At 34.1% G+C, this 20,935-nt stretch overlaps 1 protein-coding gene across 12 annotated transcripts in view; it reads right to left on the bottom strand.

Moving 5' to 3' along the window:
* The window catches only part of LOC106882671 (inositol 1,4,5-trisphosphate-gated calcium channel ITPR1), a 312,035-nt gene that overhangs the window by 192,286 nt on the left and 98,814 nt on the right, over positions 1 to 20,935 (bottom strand). For all 12 annotated transcript variants that reach the window (XM_089347463.1, XM_089347470.1, XM_089347460.1 and 9 more), the window contains exon 4: positions 617 to 703. In XM_089347463.1, the coding sequence (XP_089203589.1) occupies positions 617 to 703 (87 nt within the window). The remainder of the gene's footprint in view (positions 1 to 616; positions 704 to 20,935) is intronic.

Genomic DNA, 20,935 nt, shown 5'->3' with positions numbered 1-20,935 from the left:
ATGATAACATCAATTAAATTTGTTTCCATTTCTTCATTGATAGAATTATTTTGAAAATAATTCAGCTGTCACTTACAGTCAAGTATGACTTAGTAGCAGCATGCACTATGCTTTCACCCCTGTTTTAGATGACTGTGTAGTGTCAAGCAAACATCCTCTTGACCCAACTAAACCATGAAGATATGAAAGCTGGAGGGAGAGAGGGCTATACCTTGATACTTTTATTCATACTTTATTTTATTGACTCCAGAAGATTGAGAGGCAAAACTGACCTCAGCAGGACTCAAACTCAGAACATAGCTGAGTCAGAACACTGAAAGACATTGTGTGTAATGCTCAAATAGCTCTGCTAGCTTCTAACAATCCATAGTTCCGTCTAGGAAATGGTGCAGATTAGGAAGTAGCACATCAAAAGACTGAATACTTGATCAAGCATTTACAACCAAATTATTTTCACTAAAGACAACTGAAGGTAAAGGAAAGATACCTTAGGCTTGAGACAATTGTAAAGCATCTTGAATCTATGATGCAATTAGTCATATCAAGCTGTCATGACATTTATACTGTTTAATTTTCAAAGGAGAATGAAAAAGGAAAAACTGAATGAAAATCCTACCTGAATCACATTACCATACTGTATCACTTCACCCCATAATTTTTTGTTTTCTGCTTCATTCTGTTTCTTCTCAAACTCAGCAGCATGCTGTAATAAATGAATACAGTGTCATTATGAAATATATACAACTTAGTAAATAAGCACACAAATATATCAATTAATCTCCAATAATTTAAGCTGATCATTTTGTTGATTGAAGCATAGCAAAATTCTTCATATTGTTAGCATTTCTATTGCAGATGTTTCTGTTGCTGCTGCTAGACTTGAGTCCTTTGTTTACAGGGTTTAATTATTTCCTTAATCAAATAATGTATTGATACTGCTGATACTAAGTGATACGACTTGATTGAAATTATATTGTATCCTTGGTTGTAAGAAGAATATCCCTGTTAATTATTCTTTTGAGAATTGCCAGGTTACCTGTCAGCCAATCAAAGAGTAAATAGTTCATATCTCATCAATTGTAATGCATTGTATGACTAGTGAAAAATTGTTTTCTCTTGTTCAATCCACCTAGTGACATGTAAATACTACTAGTGCCATAGGGCATCTCATATAACCCATGCTGGCAATATGAGCATTGCATAGCAGATCATTGTTGTACTAGCTTGCAACATACTAGCTGCTATACAGAATAGGAGATGTCTTCACAATTTAATGCCATGAAACCTGAAATAAGCTCTCCTATACCACACTTTTTAATTGAAGACTTCTTGGAGACTGATGAGGCACACTAAATCTGTGACGAAACTCTAGCCTGCCATATCTACACCTCTAGACACAATGTGTGTGAGTGTAAGAGTTTGTGACTGATTGACCTGCTATGAATAGCAACCAAATCTCCGTTAAATCACACTGTAATATCTTGAATAAATAAAAGGGATACATTACATAAAGAAGTTCTTGTGCTAATAAAAATATGGGAAGGTCACAGCTTGAATATAATCAGAATTGACTAAAGTAACAAAACTCAATTTCAGATTAATTGTCCATTAAAAATCTAGCCTACATTCTATTGGTGTTTTGATGGACATCCTTAACTCTGATTTTCTAGTATTAAGCAGATGAGAGAAAAATCCACTCCACCTACATAGATTGTCAGGCTATCTCACCAAAAAAAAAAAAGAAAGAAAGAAAGAAAATTACCATATAACCCAATACTTAATCCAGAGAGATAAGTGAACGGACACATGCAGAGTTAAATACAGCCCAAAGAAAGAACAATAAAAGATATCTGCATTGGATTTGAACTCAAAATTTGTGAAAATGTCCCACATCCAATCAGCCATTTCATTTTCACAATATGTTGATTGAATATAAAGAAATAAATGCAGAACTAGCATAGCTAGCTCTGCATAGCTTCTCAACCTTTTGGCTAAGATCAAAATGTAGCATAGCTGTGTGATTAGGAGGTTAGGAAGCTTACTTCACAATGACTTGGTCCCAAGTTTGATTCCACTGCATACTAAGGCTGATATGATGGATTAAATCCTTGAAGGTAGTTTAGATATATCTCAATGACCATCTTTAGCTTAGCTATGATGTTATCTATTAATGAGTAAAAGTGACTAAAACAGCAAATAATTTAATCAAAAAAAGAAATTATATCATATATATATATATATATAAGGGCATGACAAGTTCCAAAAGAAGCTATGTCCAGCTATTAAGAATAAAGTGCTCAAAGATAAGTGTGAGAGTGAATAAAAATATTTAATCCATAATCATCAGGCCAATGAATATGTTCTGTTTCACTTTATCTTCTGTCTGTCTGTCTGTCTGCACCCACTCTCCTGTTTTGTTTCATTCAAAATACAACAATAAGAATTTCCAGTATATTTTGCAACATCAGTAACACAAATTGTAAAAAAAAAAACTTCTATTATAAAAATCATCAAACAAGGGCTACAAAATCTGGTTTAATGTTTCTGAAACTATTTCTGCGAAATAGCTAATAAATTTAATAGAGCAAAAAAAAAATAGATAAATAAATAAAAGTTAAGGATAAATATACAAAACTGAAGAAGAAAAGAAGGAAGAAATACAAAAATGTAATTTAATATTATTTTCAATTGATAAGAAAAAATATTGGTATTTTGTTCCTTGTCAGACTTAACATATGGTATTAATAATAAAAACCAACAACATCAGTAGCAGCAGTAAGGATAAACTGTATATCAGTAACAAGTTCTGTTGATAAAAAAGCATGTAACACATATATCACTATCCTCCTACAACTACTCCTCTTTCTACTGCTGAAAGTAAAAAGAGAAAGGGAAAGCTCTATATGGTCACTCAATCTGCTACATGTTGCATCCAAATCTCCCTCAAATTACACCATTCTGTCTTAAAAAAAAAAAAAGGCCACATTGAATAATGTAGTTCTAGATATACAAAAAAGGTGGGATGGTCAATAACAAAATACTATTGCTTAAAGCTGTGTGTAAAGAATAAATTTCATATACTGTTTGAAAACTGACTTCTAATTCTATTGGTTTTTGCTTGAGGCGAACTATTTCCTAAAGAAGGGGAATTATTAGTTCCTTTTTATTGGAAATTTAGCCAATTTTATTACTATCTTATTTTTATTTATTGTACTTTTATCTTTTGTAGTGAAAAGTATCTAGTGAACTGAATTAGCATTGATAGTAGAGCTAGGATGCTATTTGTACATCTGTTGAGGTAAAAATAAGCACTGGTATCTTATCAGATTTGATCTAGTTCCAGTGGGACTAAGGTAAAAGTAAAACCCAACAGAAATGATCTTCGAGCACTAAATACTTAACTTAGATGCAATTAAACAAATAGAACAAAAAGAAACATATATGGAATACTACTATGTAAAAAATATCTTCCGTGTTAACAAACAATGAAATATGAGGGGGTTCTGAAAAGTTCCTGGCTTGGGTAAAAGAAAATACAGGAGGATCAGTTAATTATGATTTTATTCAACATATTCCCCTCTCAGATTCACACACTTATTGCAGTGGTCCTTCAGTTTTTTTCTAAACCCTGTAAAAGAAGTTGGAAGGTTGGGCCTCTAACCAAACCAGGCCTTTCATAATACTCTTAAAGCCAGGAACTTCTCAGCAACCCCTAATACATATTATTTCATATCAAGTTCTTTGTATCAGTACAAATGGATTGATATTTTATAAAGTGAGATATTTGCATATTGAAAGAATCACAATTTTCATAGTTGAAAGCCATTTCATTTAACAAACTATTTAGTCATGAGGTATAACCATTCAATCATGAGGCATAACTCGTCAGGCAAACTGGGCTAAGAAAAATAAGCTTTCTTCTGGGGTCAATGAAGCTTTCTAAAAAGAACAAAAAAACAAGGTGTGTCTGTCATGCAGAGAAAATAATCCAGACATTTCAGAGAGGACACTTTGTTGGAAACCAACATAATACAAGGATCAGCTGAAAAGGTTGCAGAGTCAGCTGAAAAGATCACAGGCTGACTAAGATACTTCACTGCATGGATTGTCTCTATGTCTCTTGCTCAAAGTGATCAACCTGAAACTCAGATTTTCCCATGATGTGATCAGCCTGGTGTGCATTTTTGATCAGGTGTCAGAAGATGTGATATCCACTGAGCAAAAACCTTCATTATGCCAAGTTTATGGAGTAGATTATTCTCAACTCTCTCATGGAATATGCTGGGATAGCATCAGTTATTTGATTTATAATTCAACTGTTGTTTGTCATCCATCCAATGTGATGAATATGATCCATGTTTTCCTCGGTGGTGGCAGTTGCAGGGCATCCATACTTTGGGTCATCTTCAAGACTCTCCCTTCAGCTGCTCACTTTTGCACTGTTGATAAAGCTGGAGCATCGTCCCCTAATGTAGCAACCATGTCAGCATGAATATCCTTGGAGCCTAAAGCCTTTTTCTGCAGGTACTTGATAAAACCATGATGTGACATTTTGTCCATTTTCAAGAGAAATTGCTACTAGTTACTTTTGAAAACTTCTTTTAGGAGTCCTTGCTCTTTCTTTGGCACCACATCCAACTCATTAACCATCCATGAACTCTATCACTTTTTAATTACACAGGTGAATAGCTTGGCTTTTTCTAATACCTCAGTTCAAGGCATAGTTTCAGAAAAGCACACTTGCATGTAATCCTCAACTGATAGTCTTGCATGTAATCCTCAACTGATAGTCTTGCATGAAACTGGTTTTTGATTATAAACATAATCAGCATCATCATCATTTAGCATCCATTGATGAAAAGCCTTGCTCACACAATAAGAGGATGGTAACAGTAAAAGACCTTCTACATATTTCTAGTCATGCAAATTATATTTACTTCAAAAGTCTACTTTTTTTTTACAAATCACATGCTACAATTTCTCTTGTGTAACCCTGAAGTACACCCTCCCCAGTTTGTGAACTTCTGATTTAAAACAACCAATATTTTTTCTGTGAGGAAGAAAGGGAACTATCAATGGAAAAAGAGTAGCCAGCCACTGAACTCTTTTACCTTCCTACTACAGCTACGACAATGAAGAACATGGAACTGCATTTGGGTCCTTAAGCAGAGTTAGTTTTCACCTGTCACTCGATGTATGTATACTATGCTTGTATTTACAGCACAACAGCTAATCTCTTGTTGCACCACTGTGCTGTGTGGAAGGACAGTTTAGCAATGTCCACCAGATTATGTTGTCAATTGACTGAGTTTATATTTTACTCCTTGATGTTGCTTACTCTGAGCTATGCTTATTTTTAATTTTTTAGTAATTGCTCATCAGTACTGTGCAAGGTTCAACAGCAGGTTAATTTCTGCTCATGACCTGATTCCTCAGATGACATTTGAGTCCTGATTCTTTCAGTATGATGACATTAGTAGATATTTTCTCCTGAGTGAATTTAGCAAAGTAGATTTTGGGCTTGACTCACATAAGCAAGCTCTCAGTGTCAAATGAAAATGTTTATATTTGTAGTAGTTATTTAGCTAACTGAGAATATCTATTATCAAAGACATTCCAGCCATGACCATCCCATTCTTCTCTTCAGCATTGCATACCTAGGAGTATATCAAGCTATGTTTTCCACTTTTTTAAAGACTGTAAGATGTAACTTGATAATAGGATACAACTTGTTAGTCAAGTAACCTCATTGGATACAGTTGCTCATATTCATAAAAGTAATAATAATGAAGCTATCTTAAAAGGTCAAGTATTACATATACAAGATAATCAACTTTATCTCCATATGGAAACTAGCTATACCATGCATCCTGGGCAAGGATCAACCCAACATATGCAACATAAAAATTACAACAATGAATCTTTATCTTGGCTTACAGAAAGCTGCTTAGCTCATGTAGGTTGTTGCATATACAATTTCTATCAACTTCATATACTGATCTATATGAACATATAGAAAATAACTCATACTAACTGCTAGACATGCAAATATTTAAGCCCAGTTTACACAAGTATCTTTTTGCATGCACATGTGCATGCTCACACATATACATACAAACATAGATAAGGAGAGTGTTACACGCTCATATGTATATATGCACATATATATTGCTGTAGAGGAAAGTGGCCTCCTCCACCCACATACATACATACATACACAAAGATAAGGAGAGTATTACATGCTCATATGTGATTTTGCACATACATGTAGCTACAGATGAAAATTCCCTCACACAAACACACACGTGTTTGCAGGCTTACAACCATGCTATTCACCAATAGATTTTAATGACTGTACAACACTGTCTATGATCTATTTTATTTATCAAATACTATTTTTATCTTGCCTTTAGATATAGACAGATATTTTAACCTCAACTAATTTTCCTAGCTGATATTCTAAGAATTATAATTCTGAAAGTTCTGAAAGTTTTTGTACAGATCACACAGTCAGACTTTCATTTCCCTAAAACAGATCCCTATACAATTATTTGAAAATATATACTGTGTAATTCTGTACAGTAAAGTATGATAAATGATGTCATGAACTGAACATTAAAAAGTTACATGATATCATGTCTAAATAAATATTTTGCCTTATTTATGTTGATTTATTTGTTTGTTTCTTTAAAATTGATTTTTATTTGAGTGGATTGTCTGAAAGAGCATCAGAAGTACATAGTTAGCAATAGTCTTGCAGATTTTCCTTCAACAAGGAGACACTTGTATTGGCCATACAAACTTGGTGAATGGATTTTAATCAGAAATATACATGATAAAGATAGAGAGAATGATGCAGAATGACAAGTGCATCAGTCTCAGAGTGTATTATTGCAATAGAGCAACAGTTGACTAAGAATCAATACAGTAAGATACACAGAGTTAATGCAATATATGAAGACAGTTTAATGCTCAATGTCTCATACAATAAACTTTGTCCATTTCTTCACTGCTGACAAAACATGACATCTGTCATCTTGCTATGCAACCAAAACTTGAAACATTTTCACAATTCTTAAACCAAAAATGTACAAAACCAGTAGGAGCCCGTTCAAAATGAGATCAAATGAAACAAGAAGTATTTATATTGAGACAAATATCAACTTCATTGATTTCTTTCTAATTCATAAAAATGAAATATCTCTGATTACTTTTCTTAGGTATATCTTCCATGAAAGCCTGCTGCTTTATTGTTTGTTTTCTAAACTAGCAAAACATATTACTTCATGTCATAAGAAGCAACTAAAAAGGTTGGCATCAGAAAGGGCACCCAGTAGGAACATGCTGCCTCTAATCCACACCAGCATAGAAAAGCAGATATAAAAACAATGGTGGCAAAGAGGTTGGTTCGTTTATTGGTACAATTGTTTCTATTTCTGATTTCATCACAATCTTTACTCATACAATGATATGCAGATGACATCATTTAAGTTTGGAGCTGAGCAACTATCAGAATTTGAAACATACAAATAATTTATGGAAAAACTATCATTTACTCAGCAAGATTAATTCAGCTGCAAGTCTAGAATTATAATTCATGTGGTCCTAGGTTTGGTTCCACTGAATGGCATCATGGACAAATATCTTCTAATAAAGCTTCAGTTTGGCCAATGAGTTGCAAATGAAATTTGGTAGACAGAAACTGTACAGATGCTTGTCATATATAAGTAGGCAGATCAGCAGTTCATGTGTTGTGGAATGTGAAAAGGAAACAAGAAAAGGTTGGCACCAGGAAGACCAACCATCCAAAAAAGTCCCTTCCAACCCAGGATAGCATGGAAGAAGTTGACATAAAAAATGAGTGATGATTCTTTATCTTAAAAAAAAAAAATGCTAAAGTTAAATATTTTTCATTCATGGTAAGAAATATTTTAAAAAGAATAACTGAATATTTCTAAAGTATTACTCTCATTTTCTATGTTTTGTATTTTATTTGTATTTTCTTTGTAACCACTGAGCTATACAGTGAAGAATGTAATCACTATGCATTAGAAATAAATATTTTAAGTCTGAACCTAGCCTTTACAGGAATAAAGTGATTGAGGATGATCAGGGAAAAGATTTGTTGAAATGTTATATAGAATAGAGGGTAGGAAAGATGAAATTAATAATATGATACTTGAAAATATTTTAGCAAAATTTGTTTCAGAAATTTAGATATCCAATAATTTATTGTAATGATTAAATTTTTTTCTCTTCTTTCTTTCAGAAGTAGACATCTTATGCATATTCCATTATCACTTCAAAACCACAATCAAGGTATTGCATTTCTGTCCAGAAGTCATTTTACAATATCCAATGTTTGCAGATTTGGTAATTATAATTCTAGACCAGGGGTCACCAAACTTTTTTATGGTGGGTTGGATAACTGAGAGAATGATGAGTGCAGGCCACATAACTATTTTGTTCAATACAATACAGTGAATACACAAAAAGTAAAGACAACCAACATATTTATTTACCAAACAGTTATCAAAGAAGGCAACGTTAGCAATAAGATAGTTATACCACACCCAGTCTGTGCATATTCAAATCTCTCAAACTAAGCATCAAAAAAGGTTAATGAGATTTGTGAAATTGGTGTTTAGCTTTTAAGATATCATCAATATTTGCTTTGGAATTGCTGCATCCAAGTAAGAGAATTGCTTTCAAATGTTCATCAGTCAACATTGTTCAATTTCCCATACTTCATTATTGAAAATGCTTGCTCACAGACATAAGTTGTTCCAAACACTGATGCCATACCAGAGGCAAATAAACTCTCATTGCAGGTACTTACACAAAAGACACAGTGCGGCAACAGGTCAGATGAACTGACCTCGCATGCCAGATCCAGCCTGCAGGCCATAGTTTGATGACCCCTTTTCTAGACTGTAACTGAATTTTATCTTTGATGAGTGAATAATAGCTCTTCATCATATCAGTGCAAACTATTTTGTTTGTTTCAAATTCGGATAAGAAATTGAAATCTTTATTTACTCCCTGCCTTTTTCTTTCACACCCAACATGCAAATAAATAAATAATAAATAAAATAACAAAAGTAAAGAGAGAGAGAGAGAGAAAAGAATATCACTGATAAACTCTTAAGGATAAATTACCTTCTTAAATATTGTTTCTAAGCTGTTAGGAGCTGTTAAAATATGAGGTGTCTTATCATCAAAAAAGATAACTAAAACAGATGCAAAATGATGATGATATATGTCCACATACACATATGTGTGCACACAAACACATGCACACATAATACACACACACACACACACACACACACACACACACACACACAAATGCTTGCACACTTCAGCATTTGATAATGTTATTTTTATGTTAGAAAGGCAAAACATCATTCAAGAGCGAATTTAACTGAAGAGGCCACCTGAGGAGCATAATAATAACTACATTTATAATATACATCCTGGACTTATGCTTTTGATCTGTGCCAGATATTAGTCATCTATCAAAATATTTTCCTGTTATATAACAGGAAGTAAAACAATACCAAGAAACAGCAATCAGACATGTATATAAATATATATAACAAAGAACACAGTTAGATGCTGTATGTTGGTGTAAACATGCACTTGGAAAGAGTCTCACAAAGCATCATGTACATATATGTAGCTACTGGTATTAGTTGGCTGGGTCATTACAAAATCAGACAGAGTTATTGCTCTTCTTGATAAGTCAGAACTATGTCTCATTTGTGTACAACAGTTGCAGCAACTTTACAGAGCGTACTGGGTGCATTTTGTCATGGCACCGACCCTAGAGAAATCTTGCTCTTGGTAAGATTAGAGTCCTCTCTATGTTGTTTCCATTCATTCATTCATAAGCCATAATACAGAGGTGTGTTTTGTATTAGCACTAAGTTGTCTTGTCATCAGCAAGACTAATATGTCTTCTCTACTCTACGTTGTTTCTGTTCATTCATCTGTTATTCATCTGTACCAGAGGTCTGCTTCATCTCTGGCAGACATAGAAGAGGGTGATGAGAGGGAATCAAAAGGAAAGTTGGAGAAGACAGAGTAATGGAAAGGAGTCAAAGTACTATAAGCAAAACATTGATAGAAGGAATAGTAACATGGGAGAGAGAGAAAGGAAGGGATGAGTGATAGATAGCTACATGATGAAAGTAGGTATGGAGACTGAATACAAGCCAAATATGGATTTTGATTCTATTCAGAAGTAGCCTAAAGTAGTAGTGTTTATTAATTTATTTGAACCTGAGACATCTCTTCAAAACTCATTTTCTTCCTGTTATATAGACACAGATGCATACACACACACACACACACACATACACACACACAAACACTGTATTGTTGTAAAGGTTAAACTGTTTTGTCGCATTTAAATAGTATTGCCATGGGATATAATATGCATGTGTGTGTGTCTGTGTGTGTACCGATAAATGTATATGATAAACAATGTTCTTGAATTAGACTTAACACCACTTACTCAGAAAGCTAATTTGCATAGATAACATTTGAAGTGGAAGTTAAGTAGCAAGTCATTTTGCTCTGACATTACACTATTCTTAGTGTACTCAGTGTTTATACATTATTTCAACTGACCCTACATTTTGTGCATAAACAAAAAGATACCATAAAAGCTATTACATATCTAAGTTTCTAAGATGAGTAGTTGTTTGAATAATTTATACTCTTTGAACTGATAATCTCATCATTTTTATGTTTTCATGTCCTGCACTATATTTAAATCAGTTCTACATAAGATATAAAGATTTTGAATTGGAACCTAATTTAAGTTTTTATAACTATGTTGATACGTATCTATGCGCATGTGCACATATCTAAGAACAGGACACTTGAAAATGATTAAAGATTGAACAAAAAATGTAAATAAATAAGAAAAAGTAGTCAATAGTCAGGAATTTTATGCCAGGCAAAATGCATTACGTTTGTCTTCCCATTCTGAGTTCAATTTCTACCAAGGTCAACTTTGCCTTTCATCCTACAGGGGTTGATTAAAATAAGCACCTGTTGGACACTAGGATGGATGTAATCGAGTTACCCACTCCCCTAAAACTGCTGGCTTTGTGCCATAATTTGAAACCAATTCTGTCATTTGCCTCAGTCATTTGACTGTGGCCATGCTGGAGCACTGCCTTGAATGTTTTTCTTTTAGTCGAATAAATTGACCCCAAGACTTATTTTTTAAGCCTAATATTTATTCTATTGGTCTCTTTTGCCAAACTGCTAAGTTACAAGGATGTAAACACACCAGCACTGGTGGTCAAACAGTGGTGGAGGAACAAACACAAAGACACACACACATATACATATATATATATACTCTCGGAGTGGTTGGTGTTAGGAAGGGCATCCAGCTGTAGAAACTCTGCCATATCAGATTGGAGCCTGGTGCAGCCATCTGATATGCCAGTCCTCAGTCAAATCGTCCAACTCATGCTAGCATGGAAAGCGGACGTTAAACGATGATGATGATGATATGATGGCTTCTTTCAGTTTCTGTCTACCAAATCCACTCATAAGGTTTTGGTTGGCCCGAGGTTATAGTGAAAGACACTTGCTCAAGGTGCCATGCAGTGGGACTGAACCCAGAATTATGTGGTTAGGAAGCAAGCTTCTTACCACACAGCAACGCCTGCACCAATATTTGCAATTATATCATAAAAGTGTTTTTTGATAGGTTTCTGTTATTTTTTAAGATATATATAAAATTATTTTCAGCTGCAATAAACAATAATTAGTAACCATTGAACTATGGCAAATGTGTTATTTAGTATTATTTAGTTGTAATATTACAGACTATCATCTCTTATTTGTATAAACTGTTATGTAAGAGCAGTAGATACTTTGAAAGTTTATATTCAGACATTCTTTGGAAATGTCACTACTGAAACTATTCTTTTATTTTGTGTTTACTAAATAAATGTTACACTGAGTACCTTCAGCCCTGATATTAAATTATCCAGTGAAATAGCAGAGTAAATGTACCAGGCATATATAGTAATTAATCTCCTCTTTCTATATCAGGGTCAACATTACTTTTCATTCTTCTCTATCAGGGCCACTGTTGACCTTCATCCTTCCATAGCTGATAAAATAATTAATGTAATACTAAGATTGCAGTATTGAATGTTATAACCTACAGTTTGTGGGAGTACCACTGAAAAACTGTCTTCATGCAGTGTATCTAGGACAGGCGTTTCAAGTGTTTTTTTTTTCTTTAGGTGCACTTTAGAATAAATAAAAATATTTATCACATTCTATGCATAAAGTTTTAAAAAGACATAAAAAATACAGTATTTACAAATTTTAGTTTATAATGAAATTTACATTATTTATGTCTGTAAACTAAAATATATACTTATTTCAAAATAAATTTATTAAACTTTATGTACAAAGTATGATAAAATACTTTTGCTTACATTAGTCTATAGACATAACTAATGTAAACTAAAGATATTTTATCACACATCACAAATAAAGTTTTAAAAATATATTAAAAATGTATTTTTATATATTTATAAATGTATTTATATATATTTATAAATGTATTTATATATATTAAAAATGTATGTCTATATTTTATAAAAATGTATTTATTTATAGAAATAACTTATGTAAACAACAGAAAATTCTGAAGTGCTTACTTCTTTATTCAACAAGTGACACATAATCATCAAGACTTTATATTTAGAATCTCAGTTTGAATTTTTTACATTTTTAAAATATATTATTAAAGAAGTGTTGTAATTTGCTTCAAGCATTGTAATGTATAAATGATATAAATATTAAAAAAAAAAAACTTCAAGCAATGCAGTGAAGGAGTTAGACAAAATATGTAGAGTGATTTCAATAAATAAAAACAAAAATAGGATACCGTGTTAAATTACACAGGTTGCTGAATGCTTCTATTATATTTTCCGAAATATGATAGAAGTATTTAACAACCTCTGAAAGATAATACAGTATCTTGTTTTTGTTTTTATTTATTGGCATTACTTAACATATTTGCCTAACTTCTCATTCATATTGCTTAAAAGCTTTTTTAAAATATTTATACATTTATCATTATTTTTGTGATATAACTAGACACATATCTCAAAGAAACCAGTGTACCATTATGCATCCATGCAAAAGCCATTGATCTAAGGCAAGTCAGTTCAATAGATTCCAGTTATTCCAAAGACATACTCACCAGAGGAGTTGAACACATGCTAGTTTCACATAGTGAGTTGTTTTTTAAGTTGTGGTACATATTTACAATTAGATAAACTGAGCCATTTGAAAGATAGATATCTTAGTCGTGGATACAACATACTGACAATTACTGGATACAAACCATCAAAAAGTAATATATTTCAATAAACTTCAATAAGCCAATAAAGAAGCTTCCATAAATCAATGAGGAAGCCTGAGCATGGTTGTATGAACTTCTAGAAAAAGCAGTCACATTTTCTTTATATCATATCCTCAACTTCTTTCAAACTGAAATAGTAATATAGCCCTACACACACCCACACAGACACACACACACACACACACACACACTCACACACAAACTCTATATGAATCAATAGATAGAATAGCTTTGATCCTTGAACTCCTTGATCAATGCTAATTCAGGGTTAAACAACAAATACTAGGTCAATTCAAATAATCTATTAAATAAATTTTAAAAATGCCGTATTGTTGGTGTCATAAGACCAAATAAAGCCTATTGCATATACAATGACTAAATTTATCATCATCAAGTTTCCAGCTTATATACAATAAAGATCAAAGAAATGTTTATGTTAAAAGAAACAATTGCTTATTTATTTTGAATAGAAAATGTTAATGTTAATATTTTGAGATGAAAAAAGACAGGATGAAAAGAAGACATTATAATACACTATAGATTATTTCTATTTCTCTGAAGTGGATCACTTGTTTGTTTCTCTTGTATTACTTCTTCATTCTGATTCCAGCCAACAGCCAACTTGTAGTTCATTATGTTCCCTTTCCATAAACTTCCTCTTCCTACTCACTCATTCTGGTTCACTCAAGACTAGATGTCTTCAACAACTGTGCCTCAGTATATAGTAGGGCTTGTTTTGATATTTCCTTTGTTAGAATGAAACTCTATTCTGTTTACTATGCAATGAAATTTTTATTCTGTTTACCATGCATAGTACTCATGGTATTGCTCCTAAAATTATTTGTCGTTCGGTATTATATTAACAGAACTGCAGCCACATCCTACATAACTTTCTGATGAGAAATTGGCAAAACAAGAGCTTTGTATGTAAACCAAAAAGACACCTTAATAAACAGTTTCCCTATTGATGTAATAAATCTGTTGAATAATTTAGAAGGCTTTAAATGACTGATCAAATATACCAATCTAAGTAATTTATCAAGACCATTATTATTTCTGACAAAGTTCAAGAAGCAAGTATGTTGTTGCAAAAAAAAGTTAAACTCTCACACAGTTGCTGAGTCAACAATGTTATGTTGTAAAAATTGTGAATATTCTGCTTTGACGAGGAATATAAAAAATAGTTTGCCTTTCCTATATCAGATAACACATATTAGCCAATGCATAAAGTTATGTCTGGAGGCACTAAGTTAAAAGTGATAGCTAGTATTATAGAATCCACATTTTTGTTTTTCTATTCAGATAGATAACTGACATAACAGCAAAAGTTTAGTTCCTTGTATTTACTATGTTTTGAAATAAAGATATGAAATTTTTTTTTTTTTTTCATTTTCAAAGTCCCCTTATCTGGTGGGCGATGCAGAAACTGGGGATTGACGAATGGTTAATAAAGATTGTACAGGCCCTATACAGAGATGTTGTTAGTAAAGTTAGGATTGGTAATGAGTATAGTGAAGAATTCTGGGTAGAGGTAAGGGTCCACCAAGAATCAACCCCCTCTTCCCCCAGGTGCTCCTCTATGCTGATGACCTGGTCCTCATAGCACAATCACTACCAGAACTAGAGAAGAAATTTCAGGTGTGGAAGCAAGGTTTAGAATCGAAGGGCCTTAGAGTCAATGTTGCAAAGACCAAAATTATAGTAAGTAGGAAGGCAAACACATCACACACTCCTCCAGGTAGGTGGCTCTGTTCGATCTATAGAAAAGGTGTAGGTAGAAACTTCATAAGATGTACCCAGTGTAAGCTATGGACACACAAGAGGTGCAGCAACATCAAAGGAAGATTAACTGGGAAGATAGCTTTTGTATGCAGCAGATGCACAGGGGCAATAAACACCACAGATGCTCAGAAAACAGATTCCATCACGTCAGGGGTAGAAACTAGAAGAAGTTGATAGCTTTTGTTAACTAGGTGACCAAGTCTGTAGTGGGGGTGGATGCTCAGAGAGCATTACCACTAGAATAAGAATAGCTTGGGAAAGTTCAGAAAGCTTCTACTCCTACTGGTGACAAAGGGCAGCTCGCTCAGATTGAAAGGTAGGTTGCATGATGCATGTGTGCGTACTGCCATGCTTCACAGCAGTGAAACGTGGGCCATGACTGCTGAAGACATGCGTAGGCTCGAAAGAAATGAAGCTAGCATGATCCGCTGGATGTGTAATGTCAGTGTGCTCACATGATAGAGGGTAAGTGCCCTGAGAGAAATGTTAGACATAAGAAGCATTGGATGTGGCGTGCAAGAGAGATGTTTGCATTGGTATGGTCATGTACTGCGGATGGACAAGGAGAGCTGTTTGAAGAAGTGCCCCTCCCAATCAGTGGAAGGAATCCGGGGTTGAGGGAGACCCAGGAAGACATGGGATGAGGTGGTGAAGCGTGACCTTCGAATGTTGGGCCTCACAGAGGCAATGACAAAAGACCAAGACCTCTGGATGTATGCTGTGATTGAGAAGACCTGGCAAATAAAGTGAGTTCACAGCTGTAACCTACACCAGCATCGCATAACTAGCCCACTCAAAAGTACCTTGGATCATAGGGTGACATGCCGTGCTTGAGAAGACCTATCGAGTCATATACATCAACACCAACACCAACATCAATATCAAAATCAAATCAAATCAAATTACATTCAAATGGAAATAGTAGTTGTGACCCTTGTGCCAGTGGCATGTAAAAAGCACCATCCAATTGTGGTCAATGCCAGCTCCCCTGGCCTCTGTACCGGTGGCACGTAAAAAGCACCCACTACACTCTCGGAGTGGTTGGCATTGGGAAGGGCATCCAGCTATAGAAACACTGCCAGATCAGATTAGAGCATGGTGCAGCCTCCTGGCTTCCCAGACCCCAGTCAAACTGTCCAACCCATGCCAGCATGGAAAACGGATGCTAAATGATGATGATGATGATAACTTCCCAAAACGATAAAAGGCAAAGATACTTTTCATGTTGTGATCAGTTATATCTGTTCGTATGTTCTGTTAGTGGGGAATCTGTTTGTTGATGTCTTACCATAGCTCTTTCTGAACATGGATGGTGAATAAGCATACCTATCAGTTTCTTTAAGATGTGACCTATAATTGTTCTTAATCATATTCATAGCAAAAGTACCAGCTTCACAAAGATATGAAGGCATGCCTCAGAATTTGATTGGATGGCGTTCCATCTATGAAAGTAAAATTAAGAGAATTTTCAACACTGATGAAGCAAAAGAACTCTGCAGTTTGTTTCTTCCACAGGGAAGCCTTCATTTCAAAATCATTAACTCTGAACACAAAACAGTACAGGCTGTGACTGTTAGAATGTAATTATATCAAAAGTAGACCATTAAATTCATGATTGTTGCCCACAGGCTGTTCTTCTGTGATTGCTGCACACACATCGTCTCGTGCACACAGAAGTGAGATGCTTTTCTTAAGGGAAGGTGTTTTTAAGGCTTTTGTGTACTGAAAGAAGAAGCTCTACTTTCTTCCTGTCTAAAAAGATATTCTATTGGTACTGTTTCTTAATGAGACATGGAAGTTGCATTCTTAGCTGACATTTTCCAAGAATTAAACATATATAACAAGACTATGAAGAGAAAGAATGAAAACATTATCATGTGTACTGACAAAATTAACTCGTAAGTAAAAATTAACATTGTAGAGAACCAGAATATAAATAGAGAACAAAGTTAAAATATCTGAGCTGATAAAATCTTGCAAACAGGTAAAAAAAACCTCGCAGAATAATATTGTAATATTTGTCACTGCTGAGTTAGGAAGTATTTTCCGTCACTTGATGTATCTTCCCTTGATGCATGCAACTCAATAAAATTTATTGTTTCAGAAGAGGTGACAGAAATCAGAAACGATAGAGGACTGAAACTGTAACACTCATCACAAGACATGGTGCCTTTCTAGTCGTCTCTCAGTCAAGAATACTCTATATTCTAAATGGCAGCATTTAAAGAAACCCTTTTTTTCTTAACTTGATATCTTTGTGAAGTTCTTTTTTTTTTATTACAAATATGGTTAAAAACAAGAACAGGTTGCATCTAAGGTAAGCATATTCACCATTCATCTTCAAAAAGGAGCCATGATAAGACATTGACAAACAGATTTCCCATTTGTATTATAAGTAAATACTTTTCATTTGTTCATAGTTACACTTTTAAATAAACAGAAAATATTAATATATAGCTTCTGCATTCCTTTTTAGTTATAGTTTGTAATATGATATAAATGATTAACATAATTTAGAGGTTATTTTATAGAGCAGAAAATGTTAAAAGCACAATAATTAGAATTACCCTGAGATGACAACACTCTCAGTGCGCTAAACCTATCCCTGTATTACTAAAAATGTTTGAAATTTCACAACCTCATTTCTGTAGTTTATGCCCACAATTTTAAGTGCAATCAAAATTTACATTGATACAAGTTGCACATTGTATTTTAATGCATCACACTGATGCATATGTATTCCTTTACAACTTAATGCATGCAATGTATACACCCATCTGTTTGAAGGTAATTTTAAAACTTGTTTCTTTATATATATAGATATATATTGTCAATTCAAATAAAGGAAAAATAAAATTAACAATACAAACAAAATGATGTACACAAGGAATGTATTAGTTTGATGCTCAGAAAACAAGAGAGTTTTTGACATTTCAAGCATGGCTCTTTGTTAGAAAGAGAAAGGGAAAAGTCCGAAGAAGGAAAAGAAATTGTCAACAGTGCATGTGTAGTTACATTGCTGAAGTGACTGGAAGTGGAAAGAGATAGAGAAAGTGTTTTCTTGGGAAAGGAGAGTGCATAGATAGCCTGAGTGTGTGTGTGTTTGTTTGGTAGTATGTGTGTTTGTGTTTATGTGAATGATGTGCATAAGAGTGTGATGGGGTGTGGGGGCAAGATGGCAAGTGTGTGAGTGCGTTGATATTGCTGTTTGTATGTATGTGTTTATGTGTGTGTGTGCATGAGTGAGTGTGTGTGTGTGTGTGTGTGTATATATATATATATATACATATATATATATATATATATACATACATATACATACAGGGTGCAGTGAATAAATTGTTATCTAAATTATGCAAAAATGAAAATAACACTGACATCTCATTTTAACAGATATATTTACCAAAACTACATAAAAATATCTTGAAATACCAAAGAGTAAATTTCTACAATAAAATCATCATTGGCTTCAACCACGGCCTCCAGATGACTTTGGAATCTCCTGCAACTCTTCTGGATGGTCTCCTTGTTTAAGTTGGTGAATGCTGCCATAATCAGTTCATCTTTGGTGTTACAAGGAATTTTGTTGGTCTTTTGCTCAACTGCACTCCACACATAATAATCAAGGGGGTTGAATTCTGGGGAGTTAGATGGCCAGATGTTAGGGGTGATGTGGTTGCAGAAATTGTCTGACAGTCATGCTTGTGTGGCATGGTGCACAGTCCTGTTGCCAGACATAGGGTCTTCCAGCAGCCACCCACTTGATCCAGGGCAGCACTACCTCCTCCAGGCACTTGATGTATCCCTCTGTGTTGAGTCTGAGGCTGTGTGGGAAGATGAAAGGAGGCATAACATCGCCATCACCAGTAATCACTTCAAACACCATAATGTTGATTGGATGTTTGATTTTTATCACTTTTAGTACATGTTTTGGGGATACAGCAAGTCAAAGGTTGTTCTGTGTTCACCATCTGATCCTGGCAGAAACTTTTCTCATCTGTGAAAAACCAATGAATGTTCGGTTGAAGGGGATGCTTGAGTTTGTTCAAAAGTTTCATAGCATGGTCTTTCCTCTAGTCCTTGATGGCTTGGGATAAAAATTGGTCCTTTGTACGTGGAATACCAAATGTCTTCATGCACTATCTGACTGATAAGAAACTCGGACACTCCCATGTCTCTGGTGATGGAAATGATTGACTTGGTGGGAATCATTGTCAATCATGGCCTTGATCTCACCAACAAATTCAGGAGTTCTTTTCTTATCAGAATGATCAGAATATATATATATATATATATATATATATATATATATAAAATTTATAAAATTTACTTTTTATCATGTTCCATGACAGTGTTAGTATCTTATTCAGTGTGTCAATATATCATATATTAAAAAAGATTGAAAACAACAGCATTGTTTTGTTTACTTTTCCCAGGATGATATTGGCTAAAAATCTGAAGTAGTTTGGTGATTTCTAGCATGTATTTAAGTGGATATGTATTTTATCAAACATCCTATTTAATCTTGATAGCCTGTTGGGAAACATAACATTGTGTGGAGTGGGGTATATTCATAAATAACTTACACTCTGGTGATTACAACGATGAAGGTTCTAGTTGATCTGATCCATGGAACAGCCTGCTTGTGAAAGTAATGTACAAGTGGCCGGACACTTCACAGTCACATGTACTCTTCATATACTTCACAAGAAGATTCACTGTAACACAGAGTGTGACAAGGCTGGCTCTTTGAATTACAAATACAACTTACTTTTGCCATCTGAGTGGAATGGAGCAACATGAAACAAAGTGTTTTGTTCAAGGACACAATGTAACCCCAGGAATCAAGCTCACAATCTCATGATCATGAGCTAAGTATCCTAACCACTAAGCCACACACCTTCACATATTTATAAATATACACCAGTTAAAGATCCCTATTGACTCAGGTTTAAGTTTCACACAAGAATGAAACTTAATGCAATAGACCAAAAGTGCTCCCTCTTTCTCTCTTTGTCTCTCTCTCTCTCTCTCCCCCTCTAATATATTTGTGCTTCCATTTTTTAAACAAGGGTTAACATGTAGATATAAAGAGTATATATGAAACAGTAAAAATGTAAGATAACTGGGTTATCACATTCTCACGTTTTTATTACCCTCTGTTATAAACTCTTTAATTGTTTAAAGCACATTCACTATTCAATCCTACATCAAGCAACGTGTGTGTGTGTGTGTGTGTGTGTGTACAATTGGCTTCTATTTACATGACTAGTACAGGGACATATAACTTTAGAGAAAAGCTCATGTTAAAATGTTGATAATATTGATGACATGAAGACAAAGGACAATAACAACAATGATGATGATGATGGTAGTGGTGGTGAGGACTCTTGGAATGTGGAACCAAAAGAGTGTTATGAAGTTAATGAAGCCATAATCTCTGTAAAAACTGTTGCAAAATATGTCAAGAACTTCCTAGGTCTTGGAGAAAATTACAGAAAATATAGACACCATGGTAACAAGCTTTTATATCCAAACTGCACATGAATATAAAATGCAATCTGATTAAAACACATTTTAAAAAAGGAGTGGGGGAGATGTAATGAACAATTCTTATACAACTTCATTGGTCAAAAGACATTTCTATAAGTAGTAGAACATTTTCCTGTTACACAGTCAGCAGCTCCATGAGCAGTTCCAATTCTGACATAGAAGTCATTAGTTTCAGCTTCTATTCCTGAA

This window comes from Octopus bimaculoides, chromosome 2 (genome assembly GCF_046866305.1).
Source record: "Octopus bimaculoides isolate indiv1 chromosome 2, ASM4686630v1, whole genome shotgun sequence".
NCBI lineage: Eukaryota > Metazoa > Mollusca > Cephalopoda > Octopoda > Octopodidae > Octopus > Octopus bimaculoides.
Note: the sequence above shows the minus strand (reverse complement) of the source record. Positions and strands in the feature narration are given on the sequence as shown.